Source organism: Acanthopagrus latus, chromosome 7 (assembly GCF_904848185.1).
Source record: "Acanthopagrus latus isolate v.2019 chromosome 7, fAcaLat1.1, whole genome shotgun sequence".
NCBI lineage: Eukaryota > Metazoa > Chordata > Actinopteri > Spariformes > Sparidae > Acanthopagrus > Acanthopagrus latus.
This window is the reverse complement of record NC_051045.1, coordinates 20,517,428-20,537,630: the sequence shown is the minus strand read 5'-3', so window position 1 is coordinate 20,537,630 and position 20,203 is coordinate 20,517,428. Positions and strand designations below refer to the sequence as shown.

At 38.4% G+C, this 20,203-nt stretch overlaps 2 protein-coding genes across 2 annotated transcripts in view; both read left to right on the top strand.

Moving 5' to 3' along the window:
* Window positions 1–20,203, top strand: part of sema3b (sema domain, immunoglobulin domain (Ig), short basic domain, secreted, (semaphorin) 3B) — a 97,668-nt gene that overhangs the window by 32,486 nt on the left and 44,979 nt on the right. The window lies entirely within an intron of this gene.
* LOC119022953 lies at window positions 5,460–19,555 on the top strand. Its single transcript, XM_037104446.1, has 20 exons — window positions 5,460–5,599; window positions 6,684–6,824; window positions 7,331–7,487; window positions 7,760–7,952; window positions 8,077–8,184; window positions 8,496–8,552; window positions 9,106–9,159; window positions 10,199–10,255; window positions 10,709–10,765; window positions 11,300–11,353; window positions 11,799–11,855; window positions 13,139–13,198; window positions 13,513–13,590; window positions 13,710–13,862; window positions 14,343–14,378; window positions 14,489–14,578; window positions 15,015–15,113; window positions 15,356–17,408; window positions 17,723–17,890; window positions 18,987–19,555. Exons 2-20 carry the CDS (start codon window positions 6,710–6,712, stop codon window positions 19,217–19,219), a joined length of 3,879 nt encoding a protein of 1,292 aa, XP_036960341.1. The 5' UTR covers window positions 5,460–5,599; window positions 6,684–6,709; the 3' UTR covers window positions 19,220–19,555.

Sequence of the window (20,203 nt, the reverse complement as noted above, 5' to 3'; positions counted from 1 at the left end):
TGTGTATATATATATATATATATATGTATATATATATATATATATATATATATATATATATATATATATATATATATATATATATATATATATATATATATATATGTATGTATGTGTGTGTGTAGATAGATAGATAGATAGATAGATAGATAGATAGATAGATAGATAGATAGATCATCATGCAAATACAGGCTACCTATAGCTCTTGACTATCTATCTGTCTATCTATCTATCTGTCTATCTGTCTATCTGTCTATCTATCTGTACAGGCTAACTATAGCTCTTGACTTTCTTCTTGTTTTAATATGTATATATATATATATATATATATATATATATATATATATATATATATATATATATATATATATATATATATATATGTGTGTGTGTGTGTGTGTATAGATAGATAGATAGATAGATAGATAGATAGATAGATAGATAGATAGATAGATAGATAGATAGTCAAGAGCCATAGGTAGCCTGTATTTGCATGATGATCTATCTATCTATGTATCTATCTATCTATCTGTCTATCTATCTGTGCAGGCTAACTAAAGCTCTTGACTTTCTTCTTGTTTTAATATATATATATATATATATATATATATATATATATATATATATATATATATATATATATATATATATATATATATATATATATACACATATAGTAGGCTGACCATGGTAATGGTAGACGCATGCTGCCGATACCTTGCAATGCATAGGAATGTACATTTACTTAACTAATTATGCTAAAATTGGGTACGCAGAAGTCTGTGTCAAGGATTAGGAATCCTAATTTCCTCGGTAGCTCCACAATTCCACTGAACATGAGCAAAGGTTACATACATGCTATTGTAGACACAAAAGGGGTTGAAATGGGCATGTTCATTTATAGTATAACTATAACTCTCTCTCTCTCTCTCTCGCTCTCTCTCTCTCTCTCTCTCTCTCTCTCTCTATATATATATATATATATATATATATATATATATATATATATATATATATATATATATATATATATATATATATATATACACTATATTACCAAAAGTATTCGCTCACCCATTCAAATGATCAGAATCAGGTGTTCTAATCACTTGGCCTGGCCCCAGGTGTATAAATTCAAGCACTCAGGCATGCAGACTGTGAAACAAGACATTTGTGAAAGAATGGGCCGCTCTCAGGAGCTCAGTGAATTCCAGCGTGGAACTGTCATAGGATGCCACTTGTGCAACAAATCCAGTCGTGAAATTTCCTCGCTCCTAAATATTCCACAGTCAACTGTCAGCTCTATTATAACAAAATGGAAGCGTTTGGGAACAACAGCAACTCAGCCACGAAGTGGTAGGCCACGTAAAGTGACGGAGAGGGGTCAGCGGATGCTGAAGCGCATAGTGCAAAGAGGTCGCCGACTTTCTGCACAGTCAATTGCTAGAGAGCTACAAACTTCATGTGACCTTCAGATTAGCCCAAGTACAGTACGCAGAGAGCTTCATGGAATGGGTTTCCATGGCCGAGCAGCTGCAGCCAAGCCACACATCACCAAGTGCAATGCAAGGCGTCGGATGCAATGGTGTAAAGCACGCCGTCACTGGCCTCTAGAGCAGTGGAGACGCGTTCTCTGGAGTGATGAATCACGCTTTTCCATCTGGCAATCTGATGGACGAGTCTGGGTTTGGAGGTTGCCAGGAGAACGGTACATTTCAGATTGCATTGTGCCAACTGTGAAATTTGGTGGAGGAGGAATTATGGTATGGGGTTGTTTTTCAGGAGCTGGGCTTGGCCCCTTAGTTCCAGTGAAAGGGACATTGAATGCTTCAGGATACCAAAACATTTTGGACAATTCCATGCTCCCAACCTTGTGGGAACAGTTTGGAGCGGGCCCCTTCCTCTTCCAACATGACTGTGCACCAGTGCACAAAGCAAGGTCCATAAAGACGTGGATGACAGAGTCTGGTGTGGATGAACTTGACTGGCCTGCACAGAGTCCTGACCTGAACCCGATAGAACACCTTTGGGATGAATTAGAGCGGAGACTGAGAGCCAGGCCTTCTCGACCAACATCAGTGTGTGACCTCACCAATGCGCTTTTGGAAGAATGGTCAAAAATTCCTATAAACACTCTCCTCAACCTTGTGGACAGTCTTCCCAGAAGAGTTGAAGCTGTAATAGCTGCAAAAGGTGGACCGACATCATATTGAATTCTATGAGTTAGGAATGGGATGGCACTTCAGTTCATAGAATGAGTAAAGGCAGGTGAGCGAATACTTTTGGTAATATAGTGTATATATATATATATATATATATATATAGAGAGAGAGAGAGAGAGAGAGAGAGAGAGAGAGGAAAAAGAGAGAGAGAGAGAATTAGGATTCCTAATTCTTGTCACAGACTTCTGCGTACCCAATTTTAGCATAATTAGTTAAGTAAATGTACATTCCTATGCATTGCAAGGTATCGGCAGCATGCGTCTACCATTACCATGGTCAGCCTACTTCTCCAAAAGCTACCAAGCATTGCAGCTGGTATGCATGAATGGCACTGATGGTAAATCATTCATAAATTGCAGTTAGTTAGTTGTGTTTTTAAAGGTGCTCACATGGACCCAGATGCTCTAGGACAAATAGTAATTTATATTAAGGTTTGTTACAGATTTAACAAAAAAATGTATGTGAAGCAAAAGAGACGAATTCACTGTCATAATAACTACATTAGATATACATGATTAGATGCAAATGGTATATGATTCTGTATATGGCAGATGCAGTTCTCAAGCTTGAAATATGTTTTCAAGCCTATAGGGTATGTGTTTAGGAATAAGGATGTGTAGGATAAGAATATCAGTATCCACCTCCGTTATTAACCTGTCCCTTGCACCGGCCACAGACCACCACCATCCCAGTCCCCAACAGGAGCCCAGTCCCTTGTGTGAATGACAACAGGCTGGTTGCACTCACTTCAATCATAATGAAGTGTTTGGAGGGAGTGGTTCTTTCCCACATCCAGAGTAATATACCTGAGTCAGTGGACCCACTACAGTATCTACAGATCCACTGAGGATACTATCTCTGCAGCTCTGCGCACCTGGAAAACAAAGAGGCTTACATCAGAATGTTCTTCATCAATTACAGCGCAGCCTCCTCTTCCCCCACAAACTCACAAACCAACTCTACAACTTTGGCATAAACCCCACACTCTGTGAGATTGCCAGTGAGGAAATCTAACCTTAAACAATGTGATGATGAACACTGACACCCCACAAGAACTCAGTCAGAGCTCTACACACTGCTCAACTATGACAGTGTTGCCTCACACAAGGACAACATTATCCTGAAATTTGCTAACAACACCACAGTCACTGGCTGGATCATTTTCACTATCACACATCATTGATGACCTAACCTGGACAGATGACATCATCCAGCTGGTCAGGAAAACACCACAACAGTTATACTTTCTCAGGAGAGTGAGGGGGTTAGGCATGTCATGAAGATTCTCAGAGTAACATTTGCCTCTTGCATGTTACATTAAATACATCATTTGATTTTTAAATGGTAATAATTAATGGTATTACTTATAGCAATTTTTTTGCATTAGGTCGAACAATGCCTCTTAGCTGGGATATAATCCCAATTTATTACGGCCTGAAGACAGCTGTTGCTTTCATCAGATGGTAACCAAGTATCGCAATATTGAAATGATGGACAGATTCCAATTTAAACTATTTCTATGATCAAACAAACATCCATAAAACATTGTTCTTACAAAGGAATAAGCCCACTGGGCTGGCATTTGTTATGCAGTGTACTTTCTTGACTTAACTTAGCCTGTTGCTGCCCTGTTAGCTTATCTTAGCCTAGCCTGCCAGTTTAACATTACCCCTGCAGTCAACCCAACCTCATAACCTGTGTTATCAGTCAATCAATCAAGTGTATTTGTCACTAGTAATTATATAAAGTACAATGGCTTGTGTTGACTGTTCTGCTGTTACAGACAGGGTGTCTCTAGAGAGATATTGCCACTAAGCTACATTAGATATCGTGGCCACTCCAGACAACTTTAGCTGCAGACTAGCATAGTCTCAGCAACTGCTGCAGAGTTTGTCCCTGTCCAGCAGCATGAGAAGGCTCATGAGGGCAAGCTCTGGTTGTGTTGCTCCACACAACACCTGACTGCAAACCAGTTATCAACCCTGCTAGCTCTGTTGTCAGTCCTGTTGGCCCGCCGCCCACGAGCCTCCTTCAACACTGCAGACAGGGTTAAACAACATGGAGTGATACTGAATTGTGTAAAGGAATTAGATGTCATTGCCATGATATTCATGAGTTTCAAATGTACTCCTACATCTGCCATGTTGGGGACCAACACAGGTGTTTCTATTTGAGTTGTGTTTCTGATTGGCGTAGAACTAATTAATTAGTTTGAAACACGTGTGGGGCCCCAACATGGCAGGTGTAGGACTACATTTGAAACTCATGGATATAGGTATTATATCATGGCTAACAACCAGTTGGATTGCTTGGTATGAGCTCTCTGCTTTATAATGTTAAATGAAAACCTGTAAATATTCATAGCCTATCTGAGAAAGGCAGTCGCTGTACTGATATCCAGAGCAATTATCTATGTTTACTTATCCATCTGTATTAGTACCGTCTTTGTGTAATTGGACATCGACATTGGAGCTGTTGATTGGAGCACAATTGGACAATCAAAGACAGCTTTTGCCAGGACAGACTTTGCACAGATATTAGTTGCTGTTACTGTATAATGTATATTGATACTGTAAAGTATATATTGTACACAGACTGTTGTGTTCTTTGGATACTTTTCTTTATCTCTCCAAATATCTTCATTTATTTTATTGTATATGAATGGCATTCAGAGTGAAAGGCAAAGTAAGAATTTCATTGTACAGGGAAACTTGGTTTTAACTGTGCATATAACAATAAATGCTTTGATTTGAATTGAATTGATTCGAAAAATTTATTGAAAATTGTACAAGGTATAATTTGAATAGCTAGCCAGTATACATACAATAGGCTATGTGCTATGTGAAAGCAGGTGCAGTTAAAATTATCGTCATCATTTCATCAATGCACATGTGCATGATATTAACACATGGGATTAGCACCCAGGTTTCCAATGGGGGAATCATCAGTGATCAGTCAGCAAGAGAAAGATCTGTCATTAACGAGATAGGACTCACAAGGGCACACTTGCTGTTCACTACCCACGTTTGCCATCACAATGGACACACAAGAAGGTGTGCCTATGTAATATACTGTAGGCTAATTGATAAAACCTATAGGGGTGAACTGTTGCCTGTAAAATTTATTTATTTCTTCATATCTTATAGTCACTGTTGAATATTTATAAACTAAACACAAATTACAAACTCATTCAATAAATTGATCAATCCAAAATCAACTAAAAGAAAGTGGTCATGATAGAAAGATAAAAGTCAAGTTTATCTCCGCCCCCACCTCCTACATGAGGTGCGCAAGCCCCGCCCCCCCCATTAGGTGGATGCATGAGCTGCATGCTGCAGACGGACAGCAGGGAGATGCCATGAGGAGCAGCCTTTAAGGTAAGCAAACTTGACGTTTTTGAAAATTTATCAGGTTTTTATGCCATGTGGTTCATCCAGTCATGTTATGATGGTGAACTTATAGAAAAATGTGAAACTGACAATTTTCTGTCGAGTTGGTGGCGATAAATAGATAATTATCCACAAAGCTAGCTAGTGTTAGCTAGCTAGTTACACTCTTGCTAAGTAAGCTGGGTAGAAAACAAGCTTTAGCAAGTTGTTCTGGTGATGGATAGCCTTATTAAACATGAGAATAACTGGACTGCAGCAAGCCACCACCATGACTGTCATTTCAAGGTAAAATTAGCACGGTTGCTAAATTGCTTGGCCTGAGATTAGTTAGCAGGCAGTGGTAGGATGGCACCTTAACACAATATTAAATGGTCACCTGGGCTAAGTTATTAAAGACAGTAGTAATTATAAGCTCTGACATGAGTGGTTCTTTTGTATGTACTGTGTACGGTGTAATTTCTCAAGCTGCAGCCTCTATGTTCCTCTCTGTCAGGGCTGACAGTTCAGACACAGAGAGGAGAGGAGCTCCTCATACTATGTTCTTTACTGTAAGTGCAATAAATCTTCAGGAGAAAAATGCCAGTGCTTTATCAATATACCTGTTCAACATGCATAAACATGTAAATATGTAGAAAGCGATATTTCAATCTGCCCTGTTCCCAGTCATTTAACTGTTTAATTTATTGTGCCAGTGTCTTAAAATTTGACAAATACTGACTGATGTCAGTGTTCTAAATTCTTTCTAAACTTCACTCAGTATTTTGATGCTAGGAATATGATTTATTATATATATATAGATTTATTCTTGTGTGCATAATAAAATAACAAGTGTGTGTGAGAGAAGGGTAAATACCTTGAGCTACACACTGTGGATCACAACAGGTTTCCTCCAGGTAAATCCACTGCATTTGCTACTGAAGAGATTTCATTATGTGGGTAAAAAGCCTGCATTAGTTTGTGACTAAACTATCAGTATAAAAATTATATCCTGGTATAAAGGAAACTAAAAAATGTATGTTGGCTTAACTGGGTGGCTCACATATGTGCTCACATGGAATATTCTGTCAAACAGATGATACGGCTGGTAATGAAGCAATAATGGAGAGATCTGTGAGGAGAAGACGGGTCCGTCCTCAACAGGATGCCGAACAACACATCAAACTGAAAACTGACAAGGCTGGTCTCAGAGAGCATTTCATCAACCCATACAAAGGTAAGTTCTTACATTTTGCAAGTCGTGTTTGTGTCAGTTGTACAGAGCCTATTAATAATGTTGAATTACACAATGTAAATTCAAAATTCATCTTTGCTTCATGTGCATATCTCAATTACACAAGGCTACTTCATACTGGCGGTGTGGGTTTGCATTTAACATTTTAAAGCTGGGTTAGACAACTTCTTAGAGCCATTATGGTTATAGTTAGTTAAAGTCTTTTACCTTGCAGAACAAGGGAGTCGCTAGTCTACCACTGCCTCAAGCGATTAGTTAGTTTGTGTTCTTGTGTGACTTTGGTGTTTTAAGCCCAGTTCAGACCAATGATTCACAACAAAACTAAACCGTTTTAGAACATTGCAGGCAAACACTGCAGCGGTGTGATCTAGCCCGTTTCATCTTGACTCAAACAGGCTGATGTTGTCGCCTGCATTTCACTTTGTTGAATCTCCAACAGCTGGTTTTAGAATGTAAGTCACGTCATGTTTTTTTTTCTAATTTTAAAGGTCGAGGTGTGTTTGCTGTGGAGGTTTTCAACCAAGGAGATTTTGTGCTTGAATACCGTGGTAAACTTTTCAAACAGGATGGTCTTCTTACAAAGAAGTACAATGACACGGAAGCAGTATTCCTGTTTGACTTCAAATGGAAAGGGGGATGTTGGTGGTAAGTTGAATAATGAATATGTTTTTGTTGCCAGGTGTAAAACATTACAATAGTTTTAGGAGATGAGCTTTGAATGGCCTGTTAACCTAAGGACATCCCAATTTCCAAAAAACCATGCAAGAGGCTCATCATCCCGGTAATACTGCAAATGTATATTGCTGCAAGCTACCTCAATTGCTTGCTCAGCTTTCAAATAAAACGTGCCCTTCTTAACCCTGTATCCAAACAAAGTAGATTACGTCTACTTTAACATCAATATTCTTTTCCTTAAGTCTTGATGCATCTGTTGAAGACAAATCACTGGGAAGGCTTGTGAATGACGATCACATCAAGCCTAACTGCAAGATAAAAGCTATTGATGTTGGTGGGATGCCACATCTTTGCCTGTTTGCCCTAAGAGACATTGCCCCAGGTGAAGAAATAACTTACAATTACGGGGATTCAGACTGGCCTTGGCGCAGACAGGTACAATTTGTTTAATGTTGATAATAGTTGTTTTTGTCATTTTCAGATGAAGCTGATCTCAATGTGTCTTGAGATTTGACCTATATTATGATTGTTTTATTTTTTTTCTGGTTCCCTTTTCCAGCAGAAAATGGCACCTGATGTCAACGGACAGCTGATACATGATGTCAGTGAACAGCTGACACCTGATGTTAGCGAGCAGCTGACACCTGATGTCAGGGACAGACCTCAGGTAGGGGCCAGTTTAAAAAGTACTACTTAATCTCTCATACTTTGTAAGGTATTTGTTTTCAGTGTAGTACTCAGTGGGTTTCAGAGTTCGTATTACTGACCAGTGTTTCTCTTATGACAGCCCAAGTAGTAATGAACACTAAGGACAATGATGCGTGTTTTGAACATGTCCTAAAGTAGTGACAGATTTACATACTGGTGTTTTGACATTATACATAGATGAATGTCCCCAATTAGGTATAAGTAGCGTGTGTGTGTTTGGAATGACACAAATTGTATAAAAATAGTAAAGCCATTTTCTTCCTTTTCCAGCAGCAATTGGCACCTGATGTTAGCCAGACGATTGTGGAAGAAAGCGACAGACCTCAGGTAGGGACCAGTTTATAAAATACTACTTAAAGACCTGTTGAGCAAGAATTTCTTTATTGAAATAGCAGAAAATTTCTCTAAAAATGGTCCTACTCATTCATTCCTGTGTGACAGTGTGTCTGTCCACAGAGAGCCTGCCTTCCACCTGTGTTTTCTTATTTCTTAGTGTTGGGTGTGTCTGCCTGCCACCTAAACCACTGCTGAATCCTTTTGTATTAGTATGTATTATTGTCCAGTGTTTCTCTTATGACAGCCCAAGTAGTAATGCACTGTAGGGACAATGATGAGTGTTTGGAATGTCTCTTAAAGTACTGGCAGACTTACATAATGGTGTTCTGACATTATACAGAGATGACTGTCCCCAGTTAGGAATGAGTAGCGTGTGTGTGATCATAGAATGACCCCAAAAGTACTGTTAGACTGACATATTCGTGTTTTGACATTATACATAGATGAATGTCCCCAATTAGGTATGAGTAGCGTGTGTGTGTGTTTGGAATGACCCCAAATTTAATAAGAATAGTAAATACATTTTCCCCCCCTTTTCCAGCAGCAATTGGCACCTGATGTTAGCCAGCCAATTGTGGAAGAAAACGACAGACCTCAGGTAGGGACCGGTTTATAAAGTACTATTTAAAGACCTGTTGAGCAAGAATTTCTTCATTGAAATTGCAGAAAAGTTCTCTGAAAATGGTCCTACTCATTCCTTCCTGGGTGACAGTGTGTCTGTCCACAGAGAGCCTGCCTTCCACCTGTATTTTCTTATTTCTTAGTGATGGGTAGGTCTGCCTGCCACCCAAACTACTGCTGAATCCTTTTATATTAGTATGTATTATTGTCTAGTGTTTCACTTATGACAGCCCAAGTAGTAACGTACTGTAAGGACAATGATCTTTGTTTGGAACGTCTCCTAAAGCACTGACAGACTTACATACTGGTGTTTTGATATTATACATAGATGAATGTCCCCAGTTAGGTATGAGTAGCGTGTGTGTGAGTATAGCATGACCCCAAAAGTACTGTTAGACTGACATACTGGTGTTTTGACATTATACTTAGATGATTGTCCCCAATTAGGTATGAGTAGCATGTGTGTGTATGTTTGGAATGACCTGAAATGTAATAAAAAATAGTAAATACATTTTTTCCCCTTTTCCAGCAGCAATCGGCACCTGATGTTAACCAGCTGACTGTGGAAGAAAGTGACAGACCTCAGGTAGGGACCAGTTTATAAAATACTACTTAAAGACCTGTTGAGCAAGAATTTCTTCATTGAAATAGAAGAAAATTTCTCTAAAAATGGTCCTACTCATTCGTTCCTGTGTGACAGTGTGTCTTCCACTTGTATTTTCTTATTTCTTAGTGTTGGGTGTGTCTGCCTGCCACCTAAACCACTGCTGAATCCTTTTATATTAGTATGCATTATTGTCCAGTGTTTCTCTTACGACAGGCCAAGTAGTAACATACTGTAAGGACAATGATCTTTGTTTGAAATGTCTCCTAAAGCACTGACAGACTTACATACTGGTGTTTTGACATTATACATAGATGAATGTCCCCAATTAGGTATGAGTAGCGTGTGTGTGTGTTTGGAATGACCCCAAAAGTAATAAAAATAGTAAATTGATTTTTTTTTCCTTTTCCAGCAGCAATTGGCACCTCACGTGAACCAGCCGATTGTGGAAGAAAGCGACAGACCTCAGGTAGGGAACGGTTTATAAAATACTACTTAAAGACCTGTTGAGCAAGAATTTCTTCATTGAAATTGCAGAAAAGTTCTCTGAAAATGGTCCTACTCATTCATTCCTGTGTGACAGTGTGTCTGTCCACAGAGAGCCTGCCTTCCGCCTGTATTTTCTTATTTCTTAGTGTTGGGTAGGTCTGCCTGCCACCCAAACTACTGTTGAATCCTTTTATATTAGTATGTATTATTGTCTAGTGTTTCACTTATGACAGCCCAAGTAGTAACATACTGTAAGGACAATGATCTTTGTTTGGAATGTCTCCTAAAGCACTGACAGACTTACATACTGGTGTTTTGATATGATACATAGATGAATGTCCCCAGTTAGGTATGAGTAGCGTGTGTGTGTGTATGTTTGGAATGACCTGAAATGTAATAAAAATAGTAAATACATTGTTTTCCCCTTTTCCAGCAGCAATTGGCACCTGATGTTAACCAGCTGACTGTGGAAGAAAGTGACAGACCTCAGGTAGGGACCAGTTTATTAAATACTACTTAAAGACCTGTTGAGCAAGAATTTCTTCATTGAAATAGAAGAAAATTTCTCTAAAAATGGTCCTACTCATTCATTCCTGTGTGACAGTGTGTCTTCCACTTGTATTTTCTTATTTCTTAGTGTTGGGTGTGTTTGCTTACCACCTAAACCACTGCCGAATCCTTTTATATTAGTATGCATTATTGTCCAGTGTTTCTCTTACGACAGCCCAAGTAGTAACGTACTGTAAGGACGATGATCTTTGTTTGGAACATATCCTAAAGCACTGACAGACTTACATACTGGTGTTTTGACATTATATATAGATGAATGTCCCCAGTTAGGTATGAGTAGCGTGTGTGTGAGTATAGAATGACCCCAAAAGTACTGTTAGACTGACATACTGGTGTTTTGACATTATTCATAGATGAATGTCCCCAATTAGAAATGAGTAGCATGTGTGTGTGTTTGGAATGACCCCAAAAGTAATAAAAATAGTAAATTCATTTTTTTTTCCTTTTCCAGCAGCAATTGGCACCTCACGTTAACCAGCCGATTGTGGAAGAAAGCGACAGACCTCAGGTAGGGAACAGTTTATTAAATACTACTTAAAGACCTGTTGAGCAAGAATTTCTTTATTGAAGTAGCAGAAAAGTTTTCGAAAATGGTTCTACTCATTCATTCCTGTGTGACAGTGTGTCTGTCCACAGAGAGCCTGCCTTCCACCTGTTTTTTTCTTATTTCTTAGTGTTGGGTGTGTCTACCTGCCACCTAAACCACTGCTGAATCCTTTTATATTAATGTGTATCATTGTCCAGTGTTTCTCTTATGACAGCCCAAGTAGTAATGGACTGCAAGGACAATGATCTTTGTTTGGAACGTCTCCTAAAGTACTGACAGATTTACATACTGGTGTGTTGACATCATACATAGATGAATGTCCTCAATTAGGTATGAGTGTGTGTGTGTTTGGAATGACCCCAAAAGTAATGAAAATAGTTAATACATTTTTTTCTTCCTTTTCCAGCAGCAATTGGCACCTGATGTTAGCCAGCCGATTCTGGAAGAAAGCGACATACCTCAGGTAGGGACCGGTTTATAAAGTACTACCTTAAGACCTGTTGAGCAAGAATTTCTTTATTGAAATAGCAGAAAAGTTCTCTGAAAATGGTCCTACTCATTCATTCCTGTGTGGCAGTGTGTCTGTCCACAGAGAACCTGCCTTCCACTTGTATTTTCTAATTTCCTAGTGGTGGGGGTCTATGCCTGCCACCTAAACCTCTGCTGAATCCTTTTATATTAGTATGTTTTATTGTCCAGTCTTTCTCTTATGACATCCCAAGTAGTAACGGACTGTAAGGACAATGACCTGTGTTTGGAACGTCTTCTAAAATACTGACAGACTTACATACCACTTTGTGACATTAAACATAGATGAATGTCCCCAATTAGGTATGAGTAGCGTGTGTGTGTGTTTGAATGTCCCCAGAAGTAATAATATAATGATAATGATTATAATATTATTATTATCACCATTATCATCTTTATTGATAGAGCAGTCTTCTTAATCCATGTGACAAATTGCCTCAAAAAGGCACCAAAATAAAAGTAATAAAATCATCAAGTTTTAAAAGAAAACATATAGAAAACAATTTAGTGTCTAAAACCCAATACATATCAAGAAAATAAAAGACAGTTCCTATGTAATTAAAACTCAAATATAATCAGGAAAGGCTATATGATAAAAGTATTACTTATTTTGCTGCCTTTATGAAGCACTTTTAACATGGATTTAGAGTGCTCTATAAATAATTATTATTGTCATTATATTACTTTTTGGCCCTGTTTTCTTTGTTTTTACAAATTCCTTGCTGAATCAGAGATCACCTTTAAGTCCTTTCTTAAAACATACTTTCCTGCTTTTACTTGCGTTTCAATTTCCTTTGTACTGTCTTTTATTTTCTTGATTGAAAAATTGATGATTTTATGACTTTTATCTTGATACCTTTATGAAGCAGTTTGTGACATGGATTTAGAAAAGTGCTCCTTATGTTGCGGTTATTATTATTATTATTATTATTATTATTATTATTATTATTATTGTTGTTATTATTATTATTAATATATCATTAATATTGTTGTTGTTGTTATGAATAATAATAATAATAATAATAATAATAATAATAATAATAATAATAATAATAATAATTATTATTATTATTATTATTATTATTATTATTATATACTTTGGGGGTCGTTCTAAACACACATATACTACTCATGCATCACCTTTATCTCAGCATGTCTTGAAATTTCAGCTGTATCAAGGTTGATCAGATATTTATTTTATCCGGTTTCCTTTTCCAGCAGAAAATGGCACCTGATGTCAGCGAGCAGCGGACACCTGATGTCAGGGACAAACCTCTGGTAGGTGGTCACAGGGGTCAACACACTAGTCTCTGATGTCTGCAGTTCCTTGTGCCCTCTGGTTTAATCTGAAAAACACTTTGGGGAAAATAAGCCCTCTAGGTTTTGTCTCACTGTGACAACATTAACACAATATCATTTTGTACAATCAATTTAGTCAAACCTTGCCTTATGAACTCCATGATTCTTAAGCATTAACAGTTGGTGTTAGCATGTAGCTAATGTTTTGCATGACATTTGCATGACTGGTGTAACTTTTAACAAAAGTCATGTGGGCTGCACACACAACTTCATTTTTTTTTTTTATCTTTAAGCTGTCATCTAGTCCTATGGATGCGTCTCAGGTGTATGATAAGATCAACATAAATAGCAGCAATCCAGCAGCACATACAGTAAGAGCCCATTTTCATCTTTACATATAATCACTATTGCTCATTTTTGGCTGTGAATTGTTATAATTTGTAGTTGTATTCACAAACTGTCTTTGAAACAGTCAGTTCTGTCATTACAGTCTCGAATGGCCAAATATAGACAGCACCATGAGGAATGCTTCAATCGTCATAAAATTGCAGAGGAGGAGCGAAATGCTAGAGAAAGACAGCATACAATGAATTTGTTAAAGCGTGCACAACTGGTTCAACAATTGGCACAACTGGATACACTTGTGAGTAATATACTTCAACATCTTAGAGACAGAAATTACTCTCTGTGCTCAACCTCTTTTCATTCATTACTCGGAGCTTGATTGCATGATTGAGTTTTATTATTACTATTGTTATTCTTTGCAACACATTCAAAGCTGCGTTCTTCAACTGACAGCCAGTGGGGCAGATACGGCCCTTAATTGCTTTTTTTACTCGTTCTCTGACTAATTCCCATGAGCCCAAAGAAAAAACTTTTGGCCTATTATATTTCATCTGGATGCACTATTAGACTTTTACTGCAAATGTCCATTTATCCTGAAATGTTGTTGTCTTGCTAACTTTTAGACATTAGTAAGGCAATGATGAGTAGTCTACATTTGTATTCCAAATGACCATTGGTCTAATTTTGTTTTGTTGTTGTCCTGGAGTCAACTATCTTGTTAACTCTAACCATCACTTTCTCAGCTTTTGACTTGCCTTTCTTTCTTTTCCTCCCTTAGCTAACTTCGCAATCCCCATTGCATGATGACATTCAGGTATGTCTACAACTTCAAACAGGGGCGAGTTTTAAAAGGGAAGCTACTGTAAAACAAAATGCCAATTGAATTTGAATATTGCACACAATAAGTTGGATTTGTCTTTTTAGTCACTAACCTCATCAGATACCTCGTCCCTGGGTGAATCAACGATAAGCAGTGATCCGTTGGAAGATGGAGAGCCAGCAACAAAAACACAGGTAACACTGCACTGCTTGCTGAATAGCTGAATATCATTTACTTTCCAATTGTACAATTATATTCAGTGTGGATAAGATTACTATTATCATTTGGCATCATTAAATAAACCATCATTAATCCAATAATTTTCATGATGCTCTTCAAGAATACATAGTCATATAGTTTGTTAATTTACCGATTTATTATCCCTGAAAAAGAGTAAAGGCTGATCACTCCTTGATCATTATAGGGAGAGGAATTTGTCACAAATCCCATCCTCAAAACATCAGTATCATTTTACATCATTTTTAATCATAACAGTGTTTATTCTTTATTATTATTATTTATTATGTTACTTAATATAAGGTCAAAAATGCATGGGAATGAAAATTTTTTGCACAGTAATTTGTACTTAATGGAACGCTTTTACCTTTATGTCCTTTTTTCTGCTTTAAGACAACAACTCCTCTTACCTTTGCTACATCGTCAGATGGTCAAAGATCTTGGAATTGTTCAGTGGATAACTCAAAAAGGACATCCTCAAGACAAAGACAGGTATTTTCCTACAGTCTAATAACAGTCGTGTACATTTTGATGTATACATAAGGCTAAAGCAATTATTATGTGGCTTTTCATTAAAGAAACATTGATAAACGTAGCCTTTATATGTCATATCCCAAAGCTAAAAGAGATAGTCTTCCTGTAATAAAAGTCCGATGCATCAACACAGTCTATGACACTCAGTATAGTAAAGGATGACCTATGTTACTGAACAGAATCTTTTTTCGTTTTCTAAGGCCACTTCATATATGGAAACATCCCTTGATGAGTCCGATCACACAGACTATAGTGATCATGACTATGTCCCAGACTCTGAAGCAGGAAGTTCCTCTGAGCCTGATGAAGACGCACCACTGTATCCAGCTGAGAAAAAGCCCCTGCCGTCTCTGCGATATCCCATTTTATCTCCATCAAAACAAGATATTGATTCAGGAAGCCCAGAAAAAGGAGACAGTGCAGTCAGCCCTAAGAAGAGGAACTTGCTCACTCAAAGGAAGAGAAAGATCTCATCCCCTAGTCCACTAAAGAGCAACTCAAACACTCTTGAGAAAAGCAGAATCCAACAAATTTGTGGCTCAATTAGAGTATTGCCTCCCTCAAATTCTGAAAAACGTCGAGTGTACGACAAGAGGAACTACTGTCTCTTTTGCTCCCATCCCTCATCAAAAATTTCACGACACCTGGAAGCTGTACATGGGGATGAAGCAGAGGTTGCCCTAGCATTTCAGTATTCAAAGAATTCAAAAGAGAGACGCAATAAGTTGAACATTCTTAGAAGACGTGGAAACTTTGCCCACAACGCCAATGTTGTAAGGGAGGGAGCTGGAGAGCTCCAGGCCTGCTACAGACCACGACAGTGTAAACGTGCCTCTGAATTTATTCATTGTTTTCATTGCCAAGGACTTTATAGCAAGAAAACATTGTGGAAGCACATGAAAAATTGCCCAGCGAAGGAAGAAACTAGTGATGAATCCAGCAGTGGGAGGAGGCGAGTTCGATCCAAATGTGCCCTTAAAACTGCCATCGTGCGTGAGATTAGTGAGGGCTTGAAGAATGTGATTTCCTCCATGACCTATGATGAGGTCACTCGGATGATTCAAAATGACAAACTTCTCTTGCAGTTTGGACAACACCTGTTTGATCTGAATGGGTCAAGAAAGAACAGACATGACTACATAAGGCAAAGACTTAGAGAACTTGGGCGACTTTTACTTGTGGCTAAGAAGAACACTCCCATCCAGAAGGCAGAGGAACTCATCTATCCTTCAAACTTCAATCATGTGATATCTGCAGTGAAAGAGTTGGCTGGGTACAACACAGAGGACAACACATTCCGCACACCTTCCTTAGCCCTCAAAATTGGTAACAGCCTGGGCATAATCTGTGAGCTTGTGGAGAGTGATAATTTGTCCACAGTTGACAGAGACTGGAGTCTTGTAAAATTTGCGCGAGAATTCAAGACCATCAAACAATTCCGATGGAAGGGATTGATTACCAGAGGAGCAACAACCTCTCTGAGAGAGTCAAAGTGGAATGCACCACTGATTATACCTCTCACTGAAGATGTCAAACTTTTGGACTCTCACATGGAGAATGTTAAAGTTGTTGCTGAAAGAATGCTGAGACTGTGTCCCTCTGCAAAGAACTATGCAACACTTGCCAAAGTGACACTTGCTCAGCTGATCATTTTCAACAGAAGACGAGAAGGAGAGGTGTCAAGAATGGAGTTGGCCACTTTCAAAGAAAGGAGAAAGTCAGAACTCAATGAGGACATGGCCCTATGTCTTACCCCACTTGAGAACAAGATGTGTGATTTCTTCACCAGAGTAGAAATCAGGGGGAAACGAGGAAGAGGAGTCCCTGTGCTCCTGAAACCATCAATGGTGTCAGCTATGGAGCTTCTAGCTGACACTCGTGAGCTGTGTGGCGTCTCCAAAGAGAACATCTACATGTTTGCTAGACCAGGAGCATTATCAGCTTACAGAGGGGGAGAATGCATCCAAACGTTTGCAAGGGAGAGTGGTGCCAAACATCCCGAGGTCTTAACCTCAACAAGGCTCCGGAAGCACATAGCAACAATGTCTCAAGTTCTGAATCTTCAAGAAAATGAAGCAGACCAACTTGCTGACTTCCTGGGTCATGACATTCGTGTGCACAGGCAGTATTACCGCCTTCCGCAGGGAACACTTCAGCTCGCCAAAATGAGCAAAATGCTTTTGGCTGTGGAGAAGGGGACTCTATCACAGTATAAAGGTCAAACCCTTGATGACATTGAGATTGACCCCGAAGGTATGGATACAGATTGTGTGTATCTTAGTGTACATTAGTATAATACATTTGGTTCAGATGCTGGGAAACCTAATGTTATTGCCTCATGCATCATTGGTACTCTTTGACAGCTAGCTAATGTTTATGCTGTATTTGGTATTTGAAGTCTAGAAATGTAGAACCTTATACCTATAACAAATTATTTTGATTTAATGTGCAACTGCAATAATGTGGGCAATACATTCAGAACTGACTGTTGGTTTTTCATCTTAAGGCTACAACTGCTGAGGCTATGCCATATTTTTTTTAAATATACTCTTACATTTTCTCTGCAGAAAAAGTTGATTCCTCACAAGATCAGGATGCGTCAACTGATGAGGATGAGTCTCTTGAGTCGACCACTGAAGCAACAGGCGAAGACGGCCAGGAGCCACCAGAGACTGCACCTTTACTTCCGACCACTGCTTCCAATTCCACTCCTCCCAGTGCTTTTCGCATTCGAGGTTTGTTTTGGCTTGGGTTAGATTTTTTTTAACGGAAGAAAGTTAGTATCTGGATGCTCCGATGCTGATGGGGTTTGCCAAACTAAAAATGTGACTGTCTCGACCTCATTGATTCAAGGTAAAACTTGTTATTGTTAATAAGTCTGTAGTTATTAACTCAGGACACAATCAAAGTGTTTCCCCTAATGTTGTATGCATTCAACAGCAGTGCAGCACCACTGCTAATTGATTTGTGCCACTGCTCCCCAAACTCCCACTCTCTACTTTAAGCAGTCAGAGCTGGGGACAAGCGAGGGACCCTCCATAAATCTAACACGCCCAGACATTACCACTGCTTACCATGCTTCACTGATGGTCTTGCTAACCACCTATAACATAAATGTGTCTGTCCATTGCACTAACAGACAACTTGGCTGTCCTTGATAGCCTAAAGAAAGGGCACTATGGCAGAATCTGCACTGCAGTCTCTGTAGAGCAGCGTTATGCTACAATCAAAGGCTGAACTTCATATTCATATTAGAACATGCTCTCCTTACTAAACATATTGTAGATTAAAGTGCATCCAGATAATAACATTTAATGACTCTTGTCCCTGACGGGAAAGTTAGGCACCCACAGGAGACTTTTATCAGTTTGTGCATTTGTGTACAGCTGAAGATCTCAAAAGTGATATTATAATGATTTGTCCTCAATCTAAAAGTTAACATTCTGTTAAAAAGTTGTTTGATACTAAATTCTCAGTTTAAAAAGTGTTTACAAATGCAACTAACAAGTGAGTTTAGAGAAGAATCTTAAGTTTAAGTAGTAACACTGTAACACTTTGAACTCCAGATTCTATGAATAAAGGCATAAACCTAGGTGGAGCTGGGAGTCTGCTTTTTTTTTCTAACAAATTTAACTGGGATGCCTATTTGGGATTGTGTTTAGATAATTAAAGAACCTTTGTAGCAATATCTAGCATTCATGGACATGGTGTTGTCCTTGCATTTTGAACGGGAGTACTAAAAGAAAGCAAAGATTGTGAATGCATTTTTGGATGGACTCCAAAAAATGCTTTTAGTAATGAGATATTAATACCTGTATCTTTTCTTCACAGACAACACAGGTAACTCCAAACGCAAGTGGGAAGACAGTGAGGTACATGCAGTTGAAAGACATATGATGCGCTTCATCCACACGTGCAAGGTACCTCAAAAGATCGACTGCATCCGGTGCATTAGTGCAGAACCCTATGCACTCAAAGACCGAAACTGGACTGGAGTGAAAAATTATGTCAGAAATCGGATCACTGCCTTAAAGAGAAAGGCTTGTTCTCAGGACTCATGCTAGCTATTTTTTGAAGTATACCTGTGTGAAGTGCCTGTTATGTTATTTTAGAGGCTAATGTTAAATTTGTTTATGCCAGAAGCCTTTCTTTCTTTCTTTCTTTTCATATAACCGATGTTCTTGGTTGTAGTTTGGAGCACAACCTCCTATTATCATGTTGCTAGCGAGTCCAAGAAATTGTTTCTCTGAATATTCTCTAGTCAAGTATGTGAACTGACTGCTGTCCAGATGCATTCATTTGAAAGCTAGCCAAGTTTGTGGTGACCTGTAGTTTTCAAGGACATTCCATTTGAGCTGTGTGCCACTTGTACGTGATGTCCATGCATTATGTTACTAAAACACAAGTTAACAGCAAACACAAGTCTGTTTGGTGTATAATTATTTCATGCAGATTTTCAGTGTGGTGTAAAAACACATATTCAATCTACCTCTTAATCTACATTATTACATGGTCTGGGTGAGTACTCTTTTCTGCTGGGCAGTCAGGTGTGTTAATTACGCAATAGCTCACAACAGGATGTTGGGATTATATCATGGCTAAGGGGCATTGTTTGGCCCAACATGAAGCAGATGCAGTGATACTGTAGTGTGATTGTTATTGATAATATAATACAATAATGGGGCACAAGATCACAGATGTCTGAATTTCAATTCTGCAAGAATTTAAACCACAAATATGAACACAGGAGATGACTTTATGTAACATTATGCATTTATTACTTAAGTAAAGCACACTCAATAGTCAGGTAATACAAGTGAATGTAGTATATACAAGAGGTATACCTATGGTTGAATTATGATGAATCAGTGACAACAGGAAGAAATTATCATGTGAACATGAAATACTGATAATTAAAACAATATCTCATGTGCAAACTGCAGTGCAATTGCAGGAGTTCCATGATGGAAGACATGAACCATCAAAAATGACAATAAAGGGGTGACAATATAACTATCTGGAAAACTGACATAGATGATAATTGAATG

Coding starts and splice junctions, on each gene's coding strand:
- LOC119022953 (XM_037104446.1), top strand. CDS start 6,710: ATGGAGAGATCTGTGAGGAGAAGACGGGTCCGTCCTCAACAGGATGCC. Junction 10,256..10,708: donor AAGAAAGCGACAGACCTCAG/GTAGGGAACGGT, acceptor CCCCTTTTCCAG/CAGCAATTGGCACCTGATGT. Junction 10,766..11,299: donor AAGAAAGTGACAGACCTCAG/GTAGGGACCAGT, acceptor CTTTTCCAGCAG/CAATTGGCACCTCACGTTAA.